The sequence below is a fragment of the Hylobates moloch genome, unplaced genomic scaffold, assembly GCF_009828535.3.
Source record: "Hylobates moloch isolate HMO894 unplaced genomic scaffold, HMol_V3 SCAFFOLD_5, whole genome shotgun sequence".
In the NCBI taxonomy this organism is placed as follows: domain Eukaryota; kingdom Metazoa; phylum Chordata; class Mammalia; order Primates; family Hylobatidae; genus Hylobates; species Hylobates moloch.
In genome coordinates, this window is record NW_026652280.1 from 99,009,609 (window position 1) to 99,030,808 (window position 21,200).

General features: G+C 55.0%; 3 protein-coding genes across 8 annotated transcripts in view; 1 reads left to right on the forward strand and 2 right to left on the reverse strand.

Moving 5' to 3' along the window:
- The first annotated feature begins 42 nt into the window (after positions 1-42).
- PAQR6 (progestin and adipoQ receptor family member 6) lies at positions 43-5,777 on the forward strand. 4 transcript variants are annotated; one of them, XM_032154157.2, is made up of 8 exons: positions 1,081-1,169; positions 2,376-2,451; positions 2,882-3,009; positions 3,145-3,350; positions 3,471-3,597; positions 3,957-4,053; positions 4,285-4,435; positions 4,793-5,777. In XM_032154157.2, the coding sequence occupies exons 2-8, from the start codon at positions 2,401-2,403 to the stop codon at positions 5,065-5,067; spliced, it is 1,035 nt and encodes a 344-aa protein (XP_032010048.1). In that variant the 5' UTR covers positions 1,081-1,169; positions 2,376-2,400; the 3' UTR covers positions 5,068-5,777. The 4 variants fall into 4 exon arrangements, with proteins under 4 accessions (XP_058295135.1, XP_032010045.1, XP_032010047.1 ...); XM_058439152.1 differs by lacking the exons at positions 2,376-2,451; positions 3,957-4,053 and having other exon boundaries at positions 43-1,169; positions 2,882-3,350; positions 4,793-5,278; XM_032154154.2 differs by lacking the exons at positions 2,376-2,451; positions 3,471-3,597 and having other exon boundaries at positions 43-1,169; positions 2,882-3,350; positions 4,793-5,278.
- Positions 5,778-5,835: 58 nt separating this feature from the next.
- Positions 5,836-8,589, reverse strand: BGLAP (bone gamma-carboxyglutamate protein). The gene is made up of 4 exons (XM_032154204.2): positions 6,895-8,589; positions 6,599-6,637; positions 6,359-6,428; positions 5,836-6,159 (listed from the first exon to the last, which is right to left on the reverse strand). The coding sequence occupies exons 1-4, from the start codon at positions 6,956-6,958 to the stop codon at positions 6,030-6,032; spliced, it is 303 nt and encodes a 100-aa protein (XP_032010095.1). The 5' UTR covers positions 6,959-8,589; the 3' UTR covers positions 5,836-6,029.
- Positions 8,590-9,282: 693 nt separating this feature from the next.
- Positions 9,283-21,200, reverse strand: part of PMF1 (polyamine modulated factor 1) — a 28,268-nt gene continuing 16,350 nt past the window's right edge. For 2 of the 3 annotated variants that reach the window (XM_032154197.2, XM_058439171.1), the window contains exons 2-5: positions 17,287-17,392; positions 16,583-16,683; positions 13,837-14,032; positions 9,283-9,777 (exon numbers count right to left, since the gene is read on the reverse strand). In XM_032154197.2, coding sequence (XP_032010088.1) covers positions 9,724-9,777; positions 13,837-14,032; positions 16,583-16,683; positions 17,287-17,392 — 457 coding nt within the window. In that variant the 3' untranslated portion in view covers positions 9,283-9,723. The remainder of the gene's footprint in view (positions 9,778-13,836; positions 14,033-16,582; positions 16,684-17,286; positions 17,393-21,200) is intronic. The other variant, XM_032154198.2, reaches the window with a different exon arrangement.

Here is a 21,200-nt window from a genome sequence, read left to right on the forward strand (position 1 = left end):
AAGTGGATGGAACAGAACAAGAAGCAGGCAATTTGAGTGAAAGCCCTGGAGATGATTTGATAGGCCCTGTCAAGTTCCTTGACCCTGTAAACTGATGCGGTGCCTTTGCAGGGGTGATAGTGAAAATCTCTTGCCAGCAACATCGCTGCCTGTGATTGGTTCGCTGTCACCAGCTGGGTCCTCTTCCTCAAGGGGGTGGGGAGGTGAGCCTTGAAACCAGCCTCTGGCCGGGCGCGGTGGCTCACGCCTGTAATCCCAGCACTTTGGGTGGCCAAGGCGAGCAGATCACAAGGTCAGGAGATCAAGACCATCCTGGCTAACATAGTGAAACCCCGTCTCTACTAAAAATACAGAAAAAAATTAGCTGGGCGCGGTAGCGGGTGCCTGTAGTCACAGCTACTTGGGAGGCTGAGGCAGGAGAATGGCGTAAACCCGGGAGGCGGAGCTTGCAGTGAGCCGAGATAGCGCCATTGCACTCCAGCCTGGGTGATAGAGCGAGACTCCACCTGAAAAAAAAGAAACCAGCCTCTGAGTCAAGTCCTGTCCTGCAAGGATTGGCACCTCAAATTGCATTCAGGGTGCAGATGGGGAGGTGGTGAGCCTGGCGAATCCCCCGTGATAGAACAAACATTTACCCATTTACCAAAGGCAGTTTGCTCTGAGCCCTACTCAGCACCAGGTGCTAAGAGGCAGCAAAGCATGGTGAGAGATGGCTTCTGAAATCTGTTCTGCATTTGGGGATTTGGGTTCCTCTGCCAGCCTAAGGCAGAGCTGTCCCCACCTGCTGGGAGAACCTGGAACAGGGGAACACTGCTCTGAGTCGCGGGGGGCACTCTATAGCACCGTGGCCACATCCTGGCTTGGGCCCCTAGCCTGTTCTAGCCAGTCAGCACAGGGAGTTTGGGTCGTGCTGGAGGAGCTGGCTGTGTGCAGGCGGCCGAGTGAGCTGCCTGCTAATGGGGTTGGGCCACCCCGTGCTGCTCCCTGGAGGCTGGACAAGGCTGGGATTGTTCCCTGGCTCCCCTTTGTCTCCCCACTCCCCGCCCAGGCCTGGCCCGCCTGCCTGGCCACTCTTCCTCCATCAGCCTGGCTGGCAGCAGCCTCGGACTCCGCCCGTGGAGCCCTGGGCCTGTTGACCCACCAGCTTAGGAGCACCCACCAAGCTCTGGGTAAGGAAGCTCACCTTCTGGGGCTCTTCTGGGAAAATAGAGGTAAAGCATCTTGCTCCAGCTGTCCCTCCCCCATTTCCACAGCAACTGTACACACCCCACTCCAGAGATCTCCAAACCCTACTACTAAGGGAAGGCGTGAGGGCAGCTAGACCCCCAGCGTATTCCTCACTCTTCCCCCAGATAGATGGGCAGCACTCAGGGTAGGGGAGACCTCCCCCATCCCACTTGTGGGAGCGAGCAAGGGATACCCTGGGAGGCCCTCATCCATCTTTGTTCTGCTGGGGTGCAGGGACTAAGGCCAGGTTTGCCTTGTGCCCAGCAGGGTCTCCAGCACCCATCTCGGGCAGAGGCTGGCGGAGTGACTGCTGGTGCAAGCCCCAAAGTGCACGCAGCAAAAACACGGATGCAGAGCTGGTGGCAGGAAGAGGAGGGGCTAGGCTATAGAGTTCCTGCAAAGTTTTGGCCTGGGGAGGTCGGGGGAGTGTCCTAGTCCTCCTCCTGGGGCAGCTCCCCCTGCCCAGCTGGCCCGGCCCCTCCACTTGTGCCAAGGAATGTGCCGGGAGAGGCAGGCGGGCGGGGCAGCAGAGCCTCGGCCACCCGGAGGCAGTGCACAGGTCTGGGGCTGAGGGATACCGGGGCTCAGGAGGGGCAGGGACCCCAAAACTCTCCTGGGGGCACAAGTGTAGTCCTCAGAGAAAAGCCAGGCATCCCCCTAACTCCTTGTCCCACCTGATGGCATCTGGCTTCTCCAGAGATTCTGAGTGCCAAGAGTGTTCTGTGCGCAGTTCGGGTGCTGTGGGCAAAGCACATTCTGGTGGGAAAGGGAGTGGTACTTGGGCTGTCTCTGTGCTGGCCTCCAGGAGTCAGGATTCTTCCTGAGACAAAAACTGGGGCCTGGGGGGCTGGATCACTATTTGAGGCAGCCTCCCAGCTGGGAGGACCCCACCACTCTATGCTGGGCTGAGGCTGCCAAGCCCCTCAGTGTGGGGACTGAATGCCCCAAGGAGAACAGGGGTTGGAGTTAAGTGGTGCAAGGGCTGGGGAAGGTGGACCAGCCTCCCCAGGCCTGAAGGAAGCAGCTCCAGGAGGGAGGGTGCCTATCTGCCTCCCACATGCACAGCCCATCCTGGGGCTGAACCCAGGTGAAAGGGGCCTGTGGATGGGGGCAGATATCTGATCCCCTACCCCCAACTCTGTCTCTAGGTCAACGTGGAGGTACCAGGCCACCATGCTCAGTCTCAAGCTGCCCCAACTTCTTCAAGTCCACCAGGTCCCCCGGGTGAGGGGCTCCACCCACTGACCCACCAACCCCCATTCCCTAGAGGACTGACTAGGGGCTGACGTTCTTCTCTTTAGCTATTGGGGCAGCCCCTCCTGCAGGCGAACTCTTACCCTCCCATTCCAGTGTGAGACTCTTCCTCTGTTCTCTGAGGAACAAGCTTGTGGCCCTCCATCTGGAGTCCCCTTCCCCAGAGCGCCCTGTGTGCTGCGCTCCACCCCCATCCCACCCCAGTCTGGCTCTTGGGTTTCCTATCTGTTTTGTGGGTTTGTGGGTACTGGAACCTGTGGTAAGATCAGATCAGATTTAGTTTGGCTTGGGGGCCACATTGATCTCCAGCCCAGCCTCTTTGACCCTGCTTCCAGAGATCTCAAATGGAGGGAAATGGTCCGGGCACAGTGACGGCCTTCCTCTCCCACCACTACCCTAGGTGTTCTGGGAAGATGGCATCATGTCTGGCTACCGCCGCCCCACCAGCTCGGCTTTGGACTGTGTCCTCAGCTCCTTCCAGATGACCAACGAGACGGTCAACATCTGGACTCACTTCCTGCCCACCTGGTGAGGGGAGGCTCTGCCCCAGGCCGCGGCCTTGAGCTCAGAGGGGGTACCCAGGCGGGCAGGGACCGTCCAGGCCCACGGGCTGCAGCGGCAGTCGCTGGGGTCCGCGGCGGCCTGAGCACGCGCCCGCCGCAGGTACTTCCTGTGGCGGCTCCTGGCGCTGGCGGGCGGCCCCGGCTTCCATGCGGAGCCGTACCACTGGCCGCTGCTGGTCTTCCTGCTGCCCGCCTGCCTCTACCCCTTCGCGTCGTGCTGCGCGCACACCTTCAGCTCCATGTCGCCCCGCGCGCGCCACATCTGCTACTTCCTGGACTACGGCGCGCTCAGCCTCTACAGCCTGGGTGAGCCAGAGAGGCGCGGGAGCGCGGGGTCTGGGCGCCCCAGAGCGGGGCGAGGGGTGGGACGCGGGACACAGGGGCGCGCCCCTCAGGCCTCAGCTGCACGCCCCCACCTCACCGCAGGCTGCGCCTTCCCCTATGCCGCCTACTCCATGCCGGCCTCCTGGCTGCACGGCCGCCTGCACCAGTTCTTTGTGCCTGCCGCCGCACTCAACTCCTTCCTGTGCACCGGCCTCTCCTGCTACTCCCGGTGGGTTCCCAGGCCCCTCCAGTGGGGACGGGGAAGGCGGAGGCACAGGAGAGGACACACCTCACTGCTCTCGAACAGCAATGGTGACATCGAGACCACGTACTGAGGACTTCCTCTGTCAGACCCTTTATGCTCATACTCATGCTGTCTCCTTTAATTCTCACAAGCCACCATAAAAGGCAGGTGTCTTTATCCCCACATACAGATATGGTCCTTTACACAGGAGGTCATATGCCCTAACGGTTTTCTTAGCTGCAGGCTGTGCTGATATTCCATCTTTGCCCAAGTCCTCTTGACTTTCTCTGACCCCCTACCCCAAGCACAGCGATGGTGACCAGCCTTTTCCTCCCGCCTCCCAGTTTCCTGGAGCTGGAAAGCCCTGGGCTCAGTAAGGTCCTCCGCACAGCAGCCTTCGCCTATCCCTTCCTGTTCGACAACCTCCCACTCTTTTATCGGGTAAGGAGGCCTGGGGCCTCTGCCCAGACTCCTGCTTTCCTGGCCTGACCCTCAAGGTGCCCACTTCCAGCCCTGCCCCCCTCAGTCCCTGCCTCAGCCCAGCCGCCTCTCTTCGGGTCCAGCACCCCGCCTAGCTGTGCCCGCCCGCTCTGCATCCTCACCAGATCCCAGACACACCCCATGTTTTGGCTCCTGAGTCCCTCCCCAGCAGCCTTGCTTTTCCTTTGCCAGCTCGGGCTGTGCTGGGGCAGGGGCCACAGCTGTGGGCAGGAGGCCCTGAACACCAGCCATGGCTACCATCTCTTCTGCGCGCTGCTCACTGGCTTCCTCTTTGCCTCCCACCTGCCCGAAAGGCTGGCACCAGGACGCTTTGACTACATCGGTGAGGGCACACCTGGCCCGGCCCGGGAAGAGGCGGGGGCAGATGCCTTCCCAGAGCACAGAATGAACTGGGTAAATGGGTATTACAGTCCCAGGATGGAGGCAAATTATAGGAGGGACTTCTCTGTCTTCCTATAACGAGAGCATCACTGGAAGGGTCCTCCACCTGCTACTTCTCAGGTAGCAAAACTAGTAGCATGTGTGCTGGGGCTGTATGCACAAATGCTCATTCATTCCTTTCAGTCACTCTGGGAGTCAGGGTTTCTTATTCTCAATTTATAGGGGAGTAGCAGGCCCAGAGGATGGGGTGACTTGCACTGGGAACGGTGTGGCTCTGACCTGCCCATCCTCTCCACAGGCCACAGCCACCAGCTATTCCACATCTGTGCAGTGCTGGGCACCCACTTCCAGCTGGAGGCAGTGCTGGCTGATATGGGATCACGCAGAACCTGGCTGGCCACACAGGAACCTGCCCTGGGCCTGGCAGGCACAGTGGCCACACTGGTCTTGGCTGTAGCTGGGAACCTACTCATTATTGCTGCTTTCACAGCCACCCTGCTTCGGGCCCCGAGTACATGCCCTCTGCTGCAGAGTGGCCCACTGGAGGGGGGTACCCAGGCCAAACAACAGTGAGGCCCCATCCCTGACCCTGTCCTGGAGGGGGCAGAGGCCAGGCCCCAGTGCTGACGAGGAGCCCAGATTTGGGCCTAATCAGGTGGGGATGCATCTCAGCCTGGAACGAACAGGGGCTGAGGAGAGGGCACAGGAGAGAGGGCAGAGGAGAGGAGGGGTGTCTAGGGGGACTGGCAGAGTGTGAGAGGGACCATGAGGGGGCTCTTGATGGGAGTGGAAGAAGTGCTGAGGGTCTGAGAGGGGAGATGCATGTGTGTCCAGGCTGAAGATGCCCCTATACGTCAAAGGTTGGAGTGGGGAGGTGTTGGGGTCCTTTCATCTGGCTTTGTTTCTGGTGCTCCAGGAAGTCTCTGCTCAGCACAGGGAAGAACTAACACAACTAACCTAGGCCTACTCTGAATGCTTCTTGCTAACCAGGCCGAGAGGCCACACACTTGCCCCCCCCATCCCCACAAACCAGGTAATGCCAGTTTGCCAGCAGCTATTTGCATATAGAGATGAGTCTGTCCTGGTCATAACTGTGTACTCAAGGTGTCCAGGCTTTTGGGGGTGGGCCTATCTGGGTGCATTATGGATGGTTTGGTGGATTGAGGTGTGGGGAGGAGGGTCCTAGGCTAGAGGGGGGACCCCTAGTTAGACTTTGGGAAGCCACCTTCAATGTTTTCTGGAACAAGGCAGGTACAAATAAAAAAATAAAACTTTGGAAAGCACTTTCTAGAACTGAAGAAGGTAAAATCTCCTCACCCCCATCCTCCTGACACCTCCCTCCCACACTCCATAAACTGGACAGACTCACAGGCCCATGGATTCCTCTTCTGGAGTTTATTTGGGAGCAGCTGGGATGATGGGGACCCCACATCCATAGGGCTGGGAGGTCAGGGCAAGGGCAAGGAGAAGGGGGAAGAAGGGGGCCTGGAGAGGAGCAGAACTGGGGTTGCCGGCCAGGCCAGCAGAGCAACACCCTAGACTGGGCCGTAGAAGCGCCGATAGGCCTCCTGAAAGCCGATGTGGTCAGCCAGCTCGTCACAGTCCGGATTGAGCTCACACACCTCCCTCTTGGGCTCCAGGGGATCCGGGTAGGGGACTGGGGCTCTGAGACACCCGACATGGTGGCCTCAGCCCCCGTGCAAAATGCCCATCCCTCCTCTCACTACACAAGGCTCCAGGGTGCCCACCAGGGCAGGCTGCCTGTACCCCCACCACAACCCAGAGAGGCCACTCCCTGCTGCAGCTCCCCGACAGACCATCCCGGAGAGGCAGGGCCTTGGCCCAGCTCCGCCTTTTCTCTCACCCCAGCCATTGATATAGGTAGCGCCTGGGTCTCTTCACCACCTCGCTGCCCTCCTGCTTGGACACAAACGCTGTGGAGCAGAGGGGCAGGCATCAGGTGGCTCTAGGTTTGGGAGGATCAGGTGGGGAGCAGGCTGGCCTTCCTGACAGCCAGACAGGAGGTGGCAGGAGTGGGGGAATGAGACTGAGGGACCAGGGTGAGAGGGGAGGGTCCAGGAGCCCGTCAGGTCCATCCTCATACCTGCACCTTTGCTGGACTCTGCACCGCTGGGCTTCGCACCTGCGAAGGAAAGGGAGCCTGGTTCACCCCAGCTCATCCCCAGGGCCCTCATCCTCCTTCCCCTGCGTCTGGGGCAGCTTGCTCTTCCCTCCTCTCCCTCTGCAAGGGCAGAGCTGGGGCAAATGGATTGAGCCTGCAACAGGGTGGTTAGACTGCAAAGGGACTGCCAGCCAAAGGGGTGAGAAGAGGTGGGCCGTGGTGCTTCCTCCTCTCAGCCCCCATTGCAATGAGGCCTGAGGGGAGGTGGGGGCACTCACCTGCCTGGCCAGCGATGCAAAGTGCGGCCAAGGCCAGCAGGGCGAGGAGTGTGAGGGCTCTCATGGCGTCTTGGTGGCTGCGCTGGGCTGCTGCTCAGGACTCAGCTGGCCTGCCCCGCCAGCTTCCAGCACTGTTTATACCCTCTGGGCTGTGCCCAGCGATGAGGAGGGGCATGCCTGACCATGGTGCGGGCGGGTCTAGGGGGAATCTGCCAGGGCTATTTGGGGGTCATCCGCCCCAGCTCCGTAGGCCAAAACCCAAAGGATATTGTGGTTGGGAGCTGCAGCTGCTGGGCCAGGGGCCCCTGGGAGTGATGGAGGGTAAGCCACAATCAGACTGCCCGGCTCTTGACACTGCCTCTGGCCCCTTTCTCAGGGGGCAGCCCCAGGCCCCTCAGCCCCGACTCGCTCTTCCTCAGAGACCCCCAGCCTGAGGTTGAGCACTGGCTGAGCTCTAGGGGAGTCTACAGAGGAAGCGAGGGTCAGAGACCTAAAATAGGTTCAAGCAGAGCTGGGCTCCAGATGTCTCACAGCCTGTGATTTCTACTGTCAGCCCCGTGGGCAGGAGCCAAACCCAGGGAGGCGATGCCTCGCAATGCCCTCGTTCACCCGGTGAGACACCAAAGGCAGCCTGCTGTGGGTGCAGCTCGACAGCTCAGACCCTGCCCTGCGCATCGGGACAGGAGAAAGGGTCGGGCAGCACAAGGCCAAAAGCCAAAGCCAATGGAGGTGGGGCCGGGCAGGAGACGAGGTCAGTGGTTGGTTTCTGGGACACGCCAGGTGGCTGTGACTGCCAGGTATGCAGACACAGAGCAGGGAGGCAGGCACTCACTGAGCTGGGGACCCCCTTCCCTGTGCCCTTATTAGGCAGGGAGGCAGGGCCTGTGAGGAGCACGGAGATGGAGTGTGCCTCCGGCCTCCTGGCCCCCCGATTCTCCTCCTGACCCTGCAGCCTCCAGTGTTAACCACCCTGGGGAGGGACCTGCCCTCCCATAGTGCTCCTGTAAGTAATAGGAAGGCCTATCCTCTACAGTACAGATCATCCCAGCCTGAAAACCCCATCCCACACCTGAGAGCCTCCACTGCCTCAGGTCAGCCCAGAGAGGGAAGACGTGTCCTGAGACCTTCCCCTGTCTAACCTGTGTCCTCACTCACCCACCCACCAACCAGGGCTTGAGACCATCTGCCCAACCTGACAAAGCATCCGACGGGGCAGGCCTGACAGAAGCAGGGCATTTGGATGCTTGAATGCCACAGCTCCATGGTGACAAGTTGGGCAGAGGGAGACTGAACCTAGTGCTGCTTATGGGAGGGGGGTGGGAAGTGGGGACCACCTGATGCTTGCCTGTGTCCCCAGTGTGCCTCCAGCAGACCTCACCAAGGCTCTCACTAGGGAAAAGTTCTGCCCCCATACACACCCAACTCCTTTCCCCCTCTGGTGGATCCGGGAAGCACCCATCCTGCCTTTGGCTGCCCTGGCTGAAGAAGAGTGAAGTCGAAGAAGCAACAGAAACAAAGTGCCCGCGATTCTTTTTTTTTGAGACAGTCTCGCTCTGTCGCCCAGGCAGGAGTGCAATGGTGCTATCTCGGCTCACTGCAACCTCTGCCTCCCAGGTTCAAGCGATTCTCCTGCCTCAGCCTCTTGAGTAGCTGGGATTACAGGCACACGCCACCATACCCGGCTAATTCTGTATTTTTTTTTTTTTTTTTGAGATGGAGTTTCACTCTCGTTGCCTAGGCTGGAGTATAGTGGTGCAATCTTGGCTCACTGCAACCTCCGCCTCCCAGGTTCAAGTGATTCTCCTGCCTCAGCCTCCCGAGTAGCTGGGATTACAGGCACACGCCACCATGCCTGGCTAATTTTGTATTTTTAGTAGAGATGGGGTTTCACCATTTTAGCCAGGCTGGTCTCGAACTCCTGACCTCAGGTCATCTGCCCACCTCAGCCTCCCAAAGTGCTAGGATTACAAGCATGAGCCACTGCGCCTGGCCTAATTTTGTATTTTTAGTAGAGACAGGATTTCACCATGTTGGCCAGGCTGGTCTCGAACTCCTGACCTCAGGTGATTCACACGCCTCGGCCTCCCAAAGTGCTGGGATTTCAAGCATGAACCACTGCACCCGGCCATAATGATTCTTGGAGGGTGCCAAGAGTGACACCTCCTTGGCAGCTCATCCTATCCACAGGGAACCCAGGGGTCCTGGTTTTTGTACAAGGGGCTCTGCTGCTCTCTGCACATGATGGTCTAGTAAGCCCCTTGCCAAACCACCCCAGCCTGGACGCTCCCAGAGGACCACGACTGAAGACTTGACTGGAGCCAGCATTTGGGAGCCCAAGAGCAGGTCTTGGCCCAAGAGAGGCCAGGGCAGAGGAAGCATCCTCACAGATTACAGTGTAGTGGAGGAAGTTTATTTACGGATGTGGGGAGAACATGGTAAAGGCCCCTGGGCTGGCCAGCAAGGGGGCAATCAGTGGAGATTGAAAACAGATTCTCCAAGCCAGGCCCAGGGAAAAGGGCTGAGGAACCAGCAGGAGCGGGGCGGAGGGGCAGAGCTGACCTGAACCTAGAGAAGAGAGAACATGGCCAAGAATTATCCAGGTAGAAGAAACAGAGGAATCTAAAGGGGGTGTGTGTCCAACCCCAAGGGTGCCCCAAAGGCACAGTGGCAGTGAGACTTGCTCTGGCCTAGTCCTCCAGCAAATTCCATCACTGCTGACGGACTGGGCACCATTTCGGCCATTCTCAGAGGCAGCCCGCCCAGGCCAGGCATGCTGGACCACAGGCTCTTGACCTTGACTGCCCTCTGCTTCTGGGGCTGGCGGTCTCCTCATTCGGGCTCCCTCAGCACAGCAACCAGCTCCCTCTGTTCTCTGTGTAGAGCCTGAAATCAATGGGAGACAACAGACAAACTGGGATCTACGAAAACTCAAATCCTTGCCCTCCACTGTCCCTGACTCCAGGCCTGGGGTTTCCCCCAGGACAATATGGATGGAGTCTGTGGCTTAAGTCATGGGCCCTGCAGAGCATGTTAGGATGAAGGCACATTAGAAAGTCCCCACCACTCGGCAAGTATTTATTGCAAGCTGGGCTCTGTGACCACCTAGGCTGGGCATCCCCAGAGCAGAGCCCATCTTCAGTAAGCGTCCCCAAAGTGGCCCTTAGATCCTCTGACCTCAACAGAGCTTTCTAGCGAGAAACGTTCTTGAATTAAGTACACTTTCAGTTGAGTTACAGACATGGAAATTGCCCATGTCAAATAACGTGAGGGTCTGTAGCTGGAATGGGTGGAGCATGGCTTTAAGAGCAGGGGGCTTTGTTCCTCTTAGGATAGCACCGAATCTCAGAGCTGGTGAGGCCTTGGGATCATTATCTGGCCAATTTGGAAGCCAGGACCCAGAGACAGGAGTGACCCATGGCCTCATGGTGACTGAGTGGCGATGGTGGAGCAGCGCCTTGCCTGAGGACTCAGCAGGGGGCCCTGGGAGTGCCCGAGACACAACTCGGAGCTGTGCCCTGCAAGATGGCACCAGGCTTGGGTGGGGGGCCTTGGTCACCACCACATTCGCGCCTGCTGCCCAGTCCCCCAGGCCAGTCTGTGATGTCGGGAGAGCAGAGGGAGTGGGGACAGTAGGGAGCAGAGCAGCTGCCGGCCTTCCACTTGTCACTGCCTCCCAGCCGGGGCCCTTCCCAAGCTACAGCAGGGCCTTCAGGCTGCAGCTAACTGGTATTGGGAAGAGAAGACCAAGGAGATCCAGGAGCCATAAATTTGTGGACCTGTATCCCTCAGGAATATGAGGCTTTGCCCCAGGAAGGGGGCTGTCAAGTGGCCATAAGTAGAAGTACACTGGATACTGACATGATGGATGGAGAGAGTTCGACAGAGATGCCGCCACTTGAGCCCTACTAGAAAGCTTCTCTTGGAAATGCACTTTGAGCCCATAGGAAAATCTGTCTCACCACAGTGCAGCCAAGCTGCTACTGTGTCATCCAGCTTGATCATCTTCTTCTCCTTTCTTCACTCAACGTGGCCCCAAGTGACGTCGGGCCACTTTCAAAAGTTAAGTTCGCCCTCAAAGGACACACAATTGTGGCATGGAGGATGTGTGTTAGATGTATGAAGGCTCTACAAGTCATTCTAATATACACGTTATTTAAATATTGGGCAATGGCAGATAGTCAAAATAATCCTCAGCACAAAGAGCAAAGCTGGAGGCATCACAGTGCCTGACTTCAAACTGTACAAGGCTATAGTAACCACAACAGCATGGTACTGTTATAAGAACAGACACATAACCAATAGTATAACAGAATACAGACTCAGAAATAAATCCGTTTACTTATGGCCAACTGATTGTCTGCAAAGGTGTCAAGAACATACAATGGGTAATCTCAGCACTTTGGGAAGCTGTGGCAGGTGGATCACCTGAGGCCAGGAGTTCAAGACCAGCCTGGCCAACATGGTGAAACCCCATCTCTACTAAAAATGGAAAAATTAACCAGGTGTGGCAGCAGGTACCTGTAATCCCAGCTACTCGGGAGGCTGAGGCAGGAGAATCACTTGAACCCAGGAGGCGGAGGTTGCCGTGAACCAAGATCATGCCACTGCACTCCAGCCTGGGCAACAGAGCAAGACTGTCTCAAAAACAAAGTTGAAATAGAACATTTTTGGGGCTGGGTGGGGTGGCTTAAGTCTGTAATCCCAGCACATTGTGAGGCTGAGGTGGAGGAATTGCTTGAGCCCAGGAGTTTGAGACCAGCCTGGCCAACATGGTGAAACCCCGTCTCTACTAAAAATACAACATTTAGCTGGGTGTGGCAGCTCACGCCTGGAATCCCAGCTACTCAGGAGGCTGAGGCATGAGAAAGGCTTGAACCTGGGAAGTGGAGGTTGCAGTGAGCTGAGATCGTGCCACTGCACTCCAGCCTGGGCAACAGAGTGAGACTGTCTAAAAAAAAAAAAAAAAAAAAAAAAGACAAAAAATAACATGCTGGTGAGGATGCAGAGAAAAGTTGATCTCATAAAGGTAAAGAGTAGAATGATAGTTAACAGAGGCTGGGGGAAGGGGTGGGGGATGAAGAGAGGTAGTTTAATGGTATAAACATACAGTTAGGTAAAAGGTGTAAATTCTATTGTTCAACAGTAGAGTAAGGTAACTGTAGTTAACAACAATGTACTCCATATTGCAAAGTGGCTAAGAAGAGTCTTGTGCAGTGATGAGCACATGTAATCCCAGCTATCCAGGAGGCTGAGACAGGAAGACTGCTTGAGGCCGGGAGTTCGAGACTGGCCTGGGCAGTACAGCGAGATCCCCATCTCAGAACAAAACCAAAACCAAAGTAGTTAGAAGAGAGGTCTTGAATTGCTCCCAACACATGGAAATGATAAATACTCAAAGTGATGAACACCTCAAATACCCTGACTTGATCACTGCACGTTCTATGCATGTAGCAAAATATCACATGTACTTCCTAAATATGTAAAATACGATGTATCAATTTAAAAAAATTCCTTCCTTCCCTTCCTTCCTTCCTTCCTTTTCTTTCTTTCTTTCTCTTTCTTTCTTTCCCTCTGTGGCCCGGGCTGCAATCTACTCAGCTCGCTGCTGCCCGCGCCGCGGACTGCCTGGGACTACGGGCGCGCGCCACCGCTGCCTGCTTTTTCTCCTCTGGCTGCAGACACGCATTCGCAATCTTGGCGACGCTGGTCGCCAGCTCCTGACGCCGAGTGCTCTGCCCGCCTCAGCCTCCGGAGGTACTGGGACTGCAGACGGAGCTCGGTGTTGCCCGGCCTGGAGTGCGGTGGCGTGGTCTGGCCTCGCGACAGCCTCCGCCTCCCAGCCGCCTGCCTTGGCCTACCAGGGTGCTGGGATTGCAGCCCCTGCCCGGCCGCCGCCCCATCTGGGAGGTGGGGAGCGTCTCTGCCCGGCCACCCATCATCTGGGAGGTGAGGAGCGCCTCTGCCCGGCCACCCATCGTCTGGGAAGTGAGGAGCGCCTCTGCCCGGCCGCTCCATCTGGGAGGTCTACCACGGAGGCCAGAAGCAATGTGGGGGCTGGACGTGGTGGCTCACGCCTGTGGTCCCGGCACTCTGGGGGGCGAGGCGGGTTGATCACTTCGGGCTAGGGGTTCGAGACCAGTCTGGCCAACTTGGCGAAACATGAAAAATACAACAGACAAACTAACCAACCAACTCAGTGACAACAAAACAGGTCTACCCTGGAGTCATACTCTAATTTTTTCTATTTTCCTCCCTTTCTGATCCTTTATCCCACTTTCTTTTTCTTCCTCTTCCTTCTCCCTCTTCTTTGTCAAATAGGGGATTGAGTTATTATCACTGATCCATATAAAGTCCCTCTCTCATTTATTTTAACTCCCACCCCCCATTTCTATTCCCCGACTTCCCATGTGCAACCTTCCTAATATGTTTGATATGCATCTTTTTGTTTGTGTGTATTTTTGGAGGATGTTTATTGTTTTTTTGTGTGCAAAAAAAATTAAAAAAAAAAAATACTGTCTCATCCTCTGTTCTTGTTCTCTACCCATCCCCCTACCATATACCAGGTTTAGAATATATGTATCTATGTTGGGCAGTGGTCACATGGAGCAGTAGAACAACCACCAGGTTTTAACTCCAAATCTGATGGGGAGGCACTGTTACCATGGGTGACTCATCTGCCCTCTCTGGGCCTGTGTCCTCACCTGCTCCATCAGGGGAACACATGCCTGTGCCTGGTGGAGGATCTGAGGGAGACTGTCTGCTAGGGCTGGCAGAGACTACTGCACATGCCCAAGGAGAGGTCATGCATGGCTGTTCTCCAGGGGGCAAGCTCTCCTACCCGCTGTGGGGGTCGCTTGTGTTGGAATGGAGGAAGCCACCTATTTGCGTATCTCAGAGGGCCCATTAGAGAAGGAAGAGGAAGAGGCAGGCTGGGACACTGACCTGCCAGGCCTGCTGCCGGGCCTGGACCTGTAGCTGCAGCTCCTCCACTTGCCTCCGCCCTGCCAGGACGGCATCTGCCAGCTGCTGGTTCTCGGCCTCCTGTTTCTGCACGTGGCGCCGCAGGGTGTCCCGTTGCTGCAGGAAGTAGGGTGCCATGACACTGTGCAGATCCTTCTCTGGGGTCCCGCTGGGGCGCCTGGAGGGCCACAAGGAATGAGGGAGGCGGAAGGCCCTCGTGGAAGAGGGTTCAGCTTCCAAGCCCACACTCGGTGCTATGCCTGCCTTGTCCCAAGTTGGGCTGGCTTCCCAGGTCTCTCCCGTGGTCCCTCTCACCTCCCAAGACCTGTTCCTCATAGGAATGCTCACTTCCTTTCCCTGGGTTTCAATGCTTAGGGGTCCACCTCTCCCCCTTCTCACTTCAGCCCCTATCTTAGCCTTCCCGACCATACCCCACATTCCCCTCCTTTCCTCCATACACACTCCCCTATCCAGAACACTTCAGGGTGACTTTCTAGCCCCTGCCTCTGTCCTTGTGACCATGTGCCCGTCTAGTGCATCCAGTCCACCAGACTGTGAGCTTGAGAGGTTGGGGGTGGCTGCTGACAGAGGGCCCAGACTGTGGGAGGACCCCATAAGTGTTGACTGATCTGGGAAGATAAGGAAAGGCAAGTCTGAGGAGGCAAGATTACACAAGAGGTGGAAGGCACTGTGAGTTCTTTAAAAATTATTTTTCAGGCCGGGTTTGGTGGCTCACGCCTGTAATCTCAGCACTTTGGGAGGCCAAGGCAGGTGGATCACGAGGTCAGGAGATCGAGACCATCCTGGCTAACATGGTGAAACCCTGTCTCTACTAGAAATACAAAAAATTAGCCGGGCGTGGTGGCAGGTGCCTGTAGTCCCAGCTACTTGGGAGGCTGAGGCAGGAGAATGGCGTGAACCCAGGAAGTGGAGCTTGCAGTGAGCTGAGATTGTGCCACTGCACTCCAGCCTGGGAGACAGAGCGAGACTCTGTCCCAAAAAAAAAAAAAAAAAAAAAAAAATTATTTTTCAATGGCCAAGCGCAGTGGCTCATGCCTGTAATCTCAGCACTTTGGGAGGCCAAGGCAGGTGGATCACCTGAGGTCCGGTGTTTGGGACCAGCCTGGCCAACATGGTGAAACCCCATCTCTACTAAAAATACAAAAATTAGCCAGGCATGGTGGTGGGCGCCTGTAATCCCAGCTACTCGGGAGGCTGAGGCAGGAGAATCGCTTGGACCTGGGAGGCTGAGGTTGCAGTGAACTGAGATCACACCACTGTACTCCAGCCTGGCCTGGGCAACAGAGTGAGACTCCATCTCAAAAAAAAAAAGAAAAGAAAAATTCTTTTTCAGTTGTGAAACTTAATTCTCTTAAGTATTAAGGTCACAGAGCAGTTTTAAAAATTGGAAATTACAAAAAAGATTTCTACGCCCTCTGGCCTAGGATTCTACTAAGGGACGGAGGGTTGCAGGAGGCAGGGGCTCAGCTGCTGGGGTCTTGCTGGCCCCTGCTCTCTATTGCTCATCCCAGGCCCCGCTTCTCCACCTTGCACTTGGTGTACCAGGTAGCCGGCTGCTGCTGAAATGTCAGCTCCAGGAGAGCAGATACTTGGTCTGTCTTGTTCACTGCTAAGTTTCTGGCATCTAAAACAGTATCGAGGCTGGGCGCGGTGGCTCACACCTTTAATTCCAACACTTTGGGAGGCCGAGGCAGGAGGATCACCTGAGGTCAGGAGTTCGAGATCAGCCTGGCCAACATGGTGAAACCCCGTCTCTACTAAAAATACAAAAATTAGCCAGACATGGTGGTGGGCGCCTGTAATCCCAGCTACTCACGAGGCTGAGGCAGGAGAACTGCTTGAACTCAGGAGGTGGAGGGTGCAATGAGCCAAGATCACACCACTGTACTCCAACCTGGGCAACAGAGCAAGACTCCGTCTCTAAAAAAAACAATATCGAGCATATAGTAGGTGCTCCCTAACCTGCTGAATGAACAAATGTATAAAAACCAGTTGCCCCACCAGCCTCATCTACACCTGTAAGATGTACATGGTGATTCCAAACCTCACGATTCTGCCTCCTCCCACTCCCCCCACCCTCCCTTTCTCCCACAGGCCCAACAGGCCCTAAAATAAGCTCCCTCAGGAAGGCTTCTTCAGTCTGGCCTCAAACTACTTCCCTCCCTAATCCCCTCAACAACATGGCTTACCTGGGGCTCTCCTCCCCTGAAGGGAACTGTGTGGTACAACAGTTTTCGGTTACAGTTTGGTATCTGTCTGCTCTACTTGTCCCTGTCAAAAGGTTCTCTCTCAGGGGCAACAAGCCCAGAGTCTCATGGATATGGTGGACACAGGGTCAGCCTTTTAAAAGTTTTTTTTAGAGACAGGGTCTCACTATATTGCCCAGGCTGGTTCTGAACTCTTGAACTCCTGGTCTCAAGTGATCCTCCCACCTCAGCCCCCTGAATAACTGGGATTACAGGCATGAGTCACCACTCCCTGCTTGGGTCAGTCTTAAAGTCTCCTTCAAGAAGCTGAACTGTCCAGGTGTTGTGGCTCAAGCTTGTAATCCCAGCACTTTGGGAGGTCAAGGTGGGAGGACAGCTTAAGGCCAGGAGTTTGTGACCAGCCTGGCCAACACAGTGAGACCCTGACTCTAGAAAAAAAAAAAAAAAGCTTAATTGCTGCCTCTTTCCTGTGCCTTCTCACCTCCCCACCCCACTCTCACCAGGCTGGCTCTTTGCGGACTTTGCCTTCTTCCACAATTTTATCCAAGGCATTCAAGACAGCTTCTAGGTTCCCCTCCTCTTTGATGTCAGAGATTTCCTCCTGAAGAGAAAGGAGGAAAGAGCTATAATGACACGAGATAAGCTCATGGCAAAAATATGCTAAACTGCTAACAGCACTTGGTAAGATTTTGGCTAATTTCTGTTCTAGGTCTTTATGCTTTCCCTAACATTCCAACTTTTCTACATGTGGCTTTTATAATTAAGAAAATAGGCTGGGCGCCGTGGCTCACACCTGTAATCCCAGCACTTTGGGAGGGCCGAGGTGGGTGGATCACTTGAACCCAGAGTTTGAGGCTGCAGGGAGCTGTGATTATGCTGCTGTATTCAAGCCTGGGTGACAGAGCAAGATCCTGACTTAAAAAAAAAAAGACCCCATCAGCCTTTGCTGAGTTTGCATGGTCTAGAGAGCAGGCAACATAAAACACATAATCACAATACAGGACAGTGAGCAAAGGCTGCATCTAAGATACTCGCATCATTTGGAGGGGAGGGATGATGGATGCTGCAGCCTGCTGGGCACCCAGGACAGCTCTAGGGGCTGAGGAGACAGAGGTGTAGAGGGTGGGGCCACTGCCCTCAGGGGACTGACAATCTGGAGACAGAACCCAAGTCAACAGCACTTGCCGGTCTTCCCACCACTCACCCGGATAGATGTCTGCAACTGAGCTACAAACTTGTCATAGATTCGCTGTGTCATCTCAGGCTGCAACTGGTAGAAGCGCTTGTAGCAGTCAGTGAATCTCTGGTAGCTGGCGGGAAGGAGAGAAGCAAAGGTGGGGAGGGCCAAGCACGAGGCCGGCCATCAGCCTGCCTGGGCACCTCCACTTCGCATTACAGGACTCTGAGCTCTGTCCACTTCATGGCCCTGGTTAAAGGCAGTGAATGCAAATCTCTCATCTAAGCACGAGTCACCGAGAATGGTTCAACCCCATCAATGCCCCATCAGCATCCTCACTTCCTCTTAGAAGAGCCCTAGGTGAGTTTAAGTGTTTATCTCTTAAAGATTACTCCTCACTCCTTCCACGGTTTCTAACAAGCTCTCAGGTGAGGCTGATGGTGCTGGTCTGGGGAACCACACTTTGAGAGCCTCTGGTCATTCCAGTGCCCTGAAGGACTTGGATTAGGACAGGGCATGTGACATCTGGGAAAGATTGGCTTACTCCTAAAAAGAGCCACATGGAAAGCAACTGATGCTCTCTTGGCAACCATGGGGGCCCCGGCCTGAGGGCAGAGTTTACACCAACCTGCAGCCACTCTACTTTGGGGCTTCTTGTTACATGAGGTAATATATTTCTCTTATTGTTGAAGCCTGATTTTCTTTCCTTTTTTTTTTCTTGAGGCAGTCTCGCTCTGTCGCCCAGGCTGGAGTGCAGTGGCGTGATCTTGGCTCATTGCAATTTCCACCTCCTGGGTTCAAGCGATTCTCCTACCTCAGCCTCCCGAGTAGCTGGGATTACAGGCACCCGCCACCACGCCTGGCTAATTTTTATATTTTTAGTAGAGATGGGGTTTCACCATGTTGGCCAGGCTAGTCTCGAACTCCTGACCTCAGGTGATCCACCCACCTCAGCCTCCCAAAGTGTTAGGATTACAGGTGTAATCCAGCCTGAAGCCTGATTTTCTACTTTTCTTTTTGAGACAGGATCTCATTCCATCACCCAGGCTGGAGTGCAGTGACACAATCAGAACTCACTGCAACCTCCAACTCCAACTCCTGGGCTCAAGGGATCCTCTTGCCTCAGCCTCCTGAGTAGCTAGGACTACAGGTGCACACCATCATGACCAGCTAATTCTTTTATTTTTTTTTTTTTGAGACGGAGTCTCGGTCTGTCACCCGGCTGGAGTGCAGTGGCGCGATCTTGGCTCACTGCAAGCTCCGCCTCCCGGGTTCACGCCATTCTCCTGCCTCAGCCTCCTGAGTAGCTGTGACTACAGGCGCCCACCACCACGCCCGGCTAATTTTTTTTGTATTTTTAGTAGAGACGGGGTTTCATCGTGTTACCTAGGATGGTCTTGATCTCCTGACCTCGTGATCTGCCCATCTCGGCCTCCCAAAGTGCTGGGATTACAGGCATGAGCCACCGCGCCCGTCATACCAGCTAATTCTTTTAGTTTTATTTTTTTTGTAGAGTCGGGGTCTCACTGTGTTGCCCAGACTTGTCTCAGAAAACTCCTGGGCTCAAGCAATCCTTCTGCCTCAGCCTCCCAAAGTGCTGGGAGTCTAGGGGTGATTTTAAATCAGGTCTCTGCCACTAGCAGCTGAGAGCTCCTCACTGATAAATCCTTTGCGGCTGGAAGTATTAAACGGTATCCAGTATATTCCCAATGGCTTATTCCTCTTGGACAGAGAAACTCAAGTTAAATGAACTCTTTTGGCTGTTTTTCTCCCTCCCCTTTGTTTCCTCCCTCTCCCTTGCTTGTGTCTCTCTGTCCACTCTCTCAGGCCCTTCCCCTTCAACAAATATTCACTAAGTGTCTGCTATATGCTGATTGCCCACCAGGAACTGGGTATTCGGGGCGGATAAGACTGACACAGCCCTCCCAGAGCTTCCAGTAGAGAAGGAGAGATGGCAGAAATGCAGAAACTCACATGCAAGTAATAATCATCTCTTGTGGTGAGTGGTTTAAAAGAAAAAGGCCAGCGTTACAGGGCTAACAGTGTATCAAGGATCTTCTTTAAATTGGGAGCAGGTGTGGTCAGATGAAGCCGTGTTCAAGTGACTTGCAGAAAGCGCCTGAGCCAAGAAGATCTTCAAATACACAAAAGCTCACACTGATGCTGTACTATAGGTCAGGATGCTCCTTGGCTGTGAGGATCAGGCTGGCGGGCCACTGGGTAAACAGGGCATTAGGGCCCTGATGCCCAATGCAAGGCCCCACCCCCTGCCAGGGAGTCACTGCTGGGTCCTCCCTTTCTCGTGGCTCTTTAAGCCTCCTCACGAAACCTGCCCCCAAACAATATTTTTGGAAACAGGTGAAGACTAAGAGCAGTGGTGTACTGGAGCCAGTTCACAGTGGCCTGCAAGACAGAACTGCCAAATTTCCAGGAACTCTGGGCCAAGTGTTAAACACAGCCGTTATTAAGAATTAAATTACATAAACTGACAATAAATTAACTTTAAAAACAAAGGTCCTGGGCGCAGTGGCTCATGCCTGTAATCTCAGCACTTTGGGAGGCAGAGACCAGTGGATCACCTGAGGTTGGGAGTTTGAGACCAGCCTGACCAACGTGGAGAAACCTCATCTCTACTAAAAAATACAAAAAATTAGCCAGGCGTGGTGATGCACGCCTGCAATCCCAGCTACTCAGGAGGCTGAGGCAGGAGAATTGCTTGAACCCGGGAAGCAGAGGTTGCGGTGAGCTGAGATTACGCCATTGCACTCCAGCCTGGGCAACAAGAGCGACACTCCGTCTCAAAAAAAACAAAAACAAAACAAAGGTCCTAAAGACTCCAAACATACCACTTCCTAATCATTCTACCACCTTTTACTCTGCTCTTGAGGTAATTCGTATATATTGTCTCTGTCTGGTGGAAATACTGGATCAAGGTATGCTGCTGCCCAGCTCTTCTCAACTCTGTGTCTAGTGATGCCATGTTGGTAGCTTAGGAGTACCTACACCTTGGAAATTGGCAACCTGTCTCGTCCTCCTCCGGTTCAGCCTTCTCCCTCAGCCTCTCGTATGGGATCAGGCCCACCACCGCCGGTAGAGACGGGGTCTCACCGTGGTCTCGATCTCCTGACCTCGTGATCCGCTCGCCTTGGCCTCCCAAAGTGCTGGGATTACAAGCGTGAGCCACCGCGCCCGGCCTCCAGGGCTCTCTTTTCAGAGAGCTGGTTGTAAGCAACTACCAGTACACTTCTGGGTCAGAGTGGCGGTCTCTCACCTTTTCAGTGATACACATTCCATGTGAGTGCACCTTGGAAACTAAGCTTAGGTACCTAAAAAACAATACTGTAGGCCGGGTGCGGTGGCTCACGCCTGTAATCCTAGCACTTTGGGAGGCCAAGGCGGGCGGATCATGAGGTCAGGAGATGGAGACCATCCTGGCTAACATGGTGAAACCCCATCTCTACTAAAAATACAAAAAATTAGCTGGGCATGGTGGCACGTGCCTGTAGTCCCAGCTACTCGGGAGGCTGAGGCAGGAGAATCACTTGAACCTGGGAGGCGGAGGTTGCAGTGAGCCGAGATTGCGCCACTGCACTCCAGCCTGGGCGACAGAGCAAGACTCTGTCTCAAAAAAAAAAAAAAAAAATACTGTACACAGAATAGACAATGGGCATTCCTTCAACCCTCAGCAGACTCCCAGACATCTTGTTTTGCTGCTGGCCTGACTAGCCACGCAGTCTGTGGCTACCAGGAGGAACGTGGAGGAACACATGATGCTGACCATGAAGGGCTGGAATTGAAACTGGGTAATTGTGGCTTAAAACAGGTTTGGCTTAGACATGGGAGATCCTGTTCCTCCACCCAACCTACTCAGCAGGCAGAGGGTCTGAGCTGGACGCATCTCTCTTCAGCTCAGGCAGCTGACAGCGGATAGGGCCCAGGGC

Excerpts from the sequence above, each read along its gene's own strand:
- PAQR6 (XM_058439152.1), top strand. The coding sequence starts at position 710 with ATGGCTTCTGAAATCTGTTCTGCATTTGGGGATTTGGGTTCCTCTGCC. Across the intron at positions 3,351-3,470 it reads GCTCAGCCTCTACAGCCTGG|GCTGCGCCTTCCCCTATGCC; the intron begins GTGAGCCAGAGA and ends ACCTCACCGCAG. Across the intron at positions 4,436-4,792 it reads AGGACGCTTTGACTACATCG|GCCACAGCCACCAGCTATTC; the intron begins GTGAGGGCACAC and ends TCCTCTCCACAG.
- BGLAP (XM_032154204.2), bottom strand. The coding sequence starts at position 6,958 with ATGAGAGCCCTCACACTCCTCGCCCTGCTGGCCTTGGCCGCACTTTGC. Across the intron at positions 6,429-6,598 it reads AGAGTCCAGCAAAGGTGCAG|CGTTTGTGTCCAAGCAGGAG; the intron begins GTATGAGGATGG and ends TCTGCTCCACAG. Across the intron at positions 6,160-6,358 it reads TACCTATATCAATGGCTGGG|AGCCCCAGTCCCCTACCCGG; the intron begins GTGAGAGAAAAG and ends CGGGTGTCTCAG.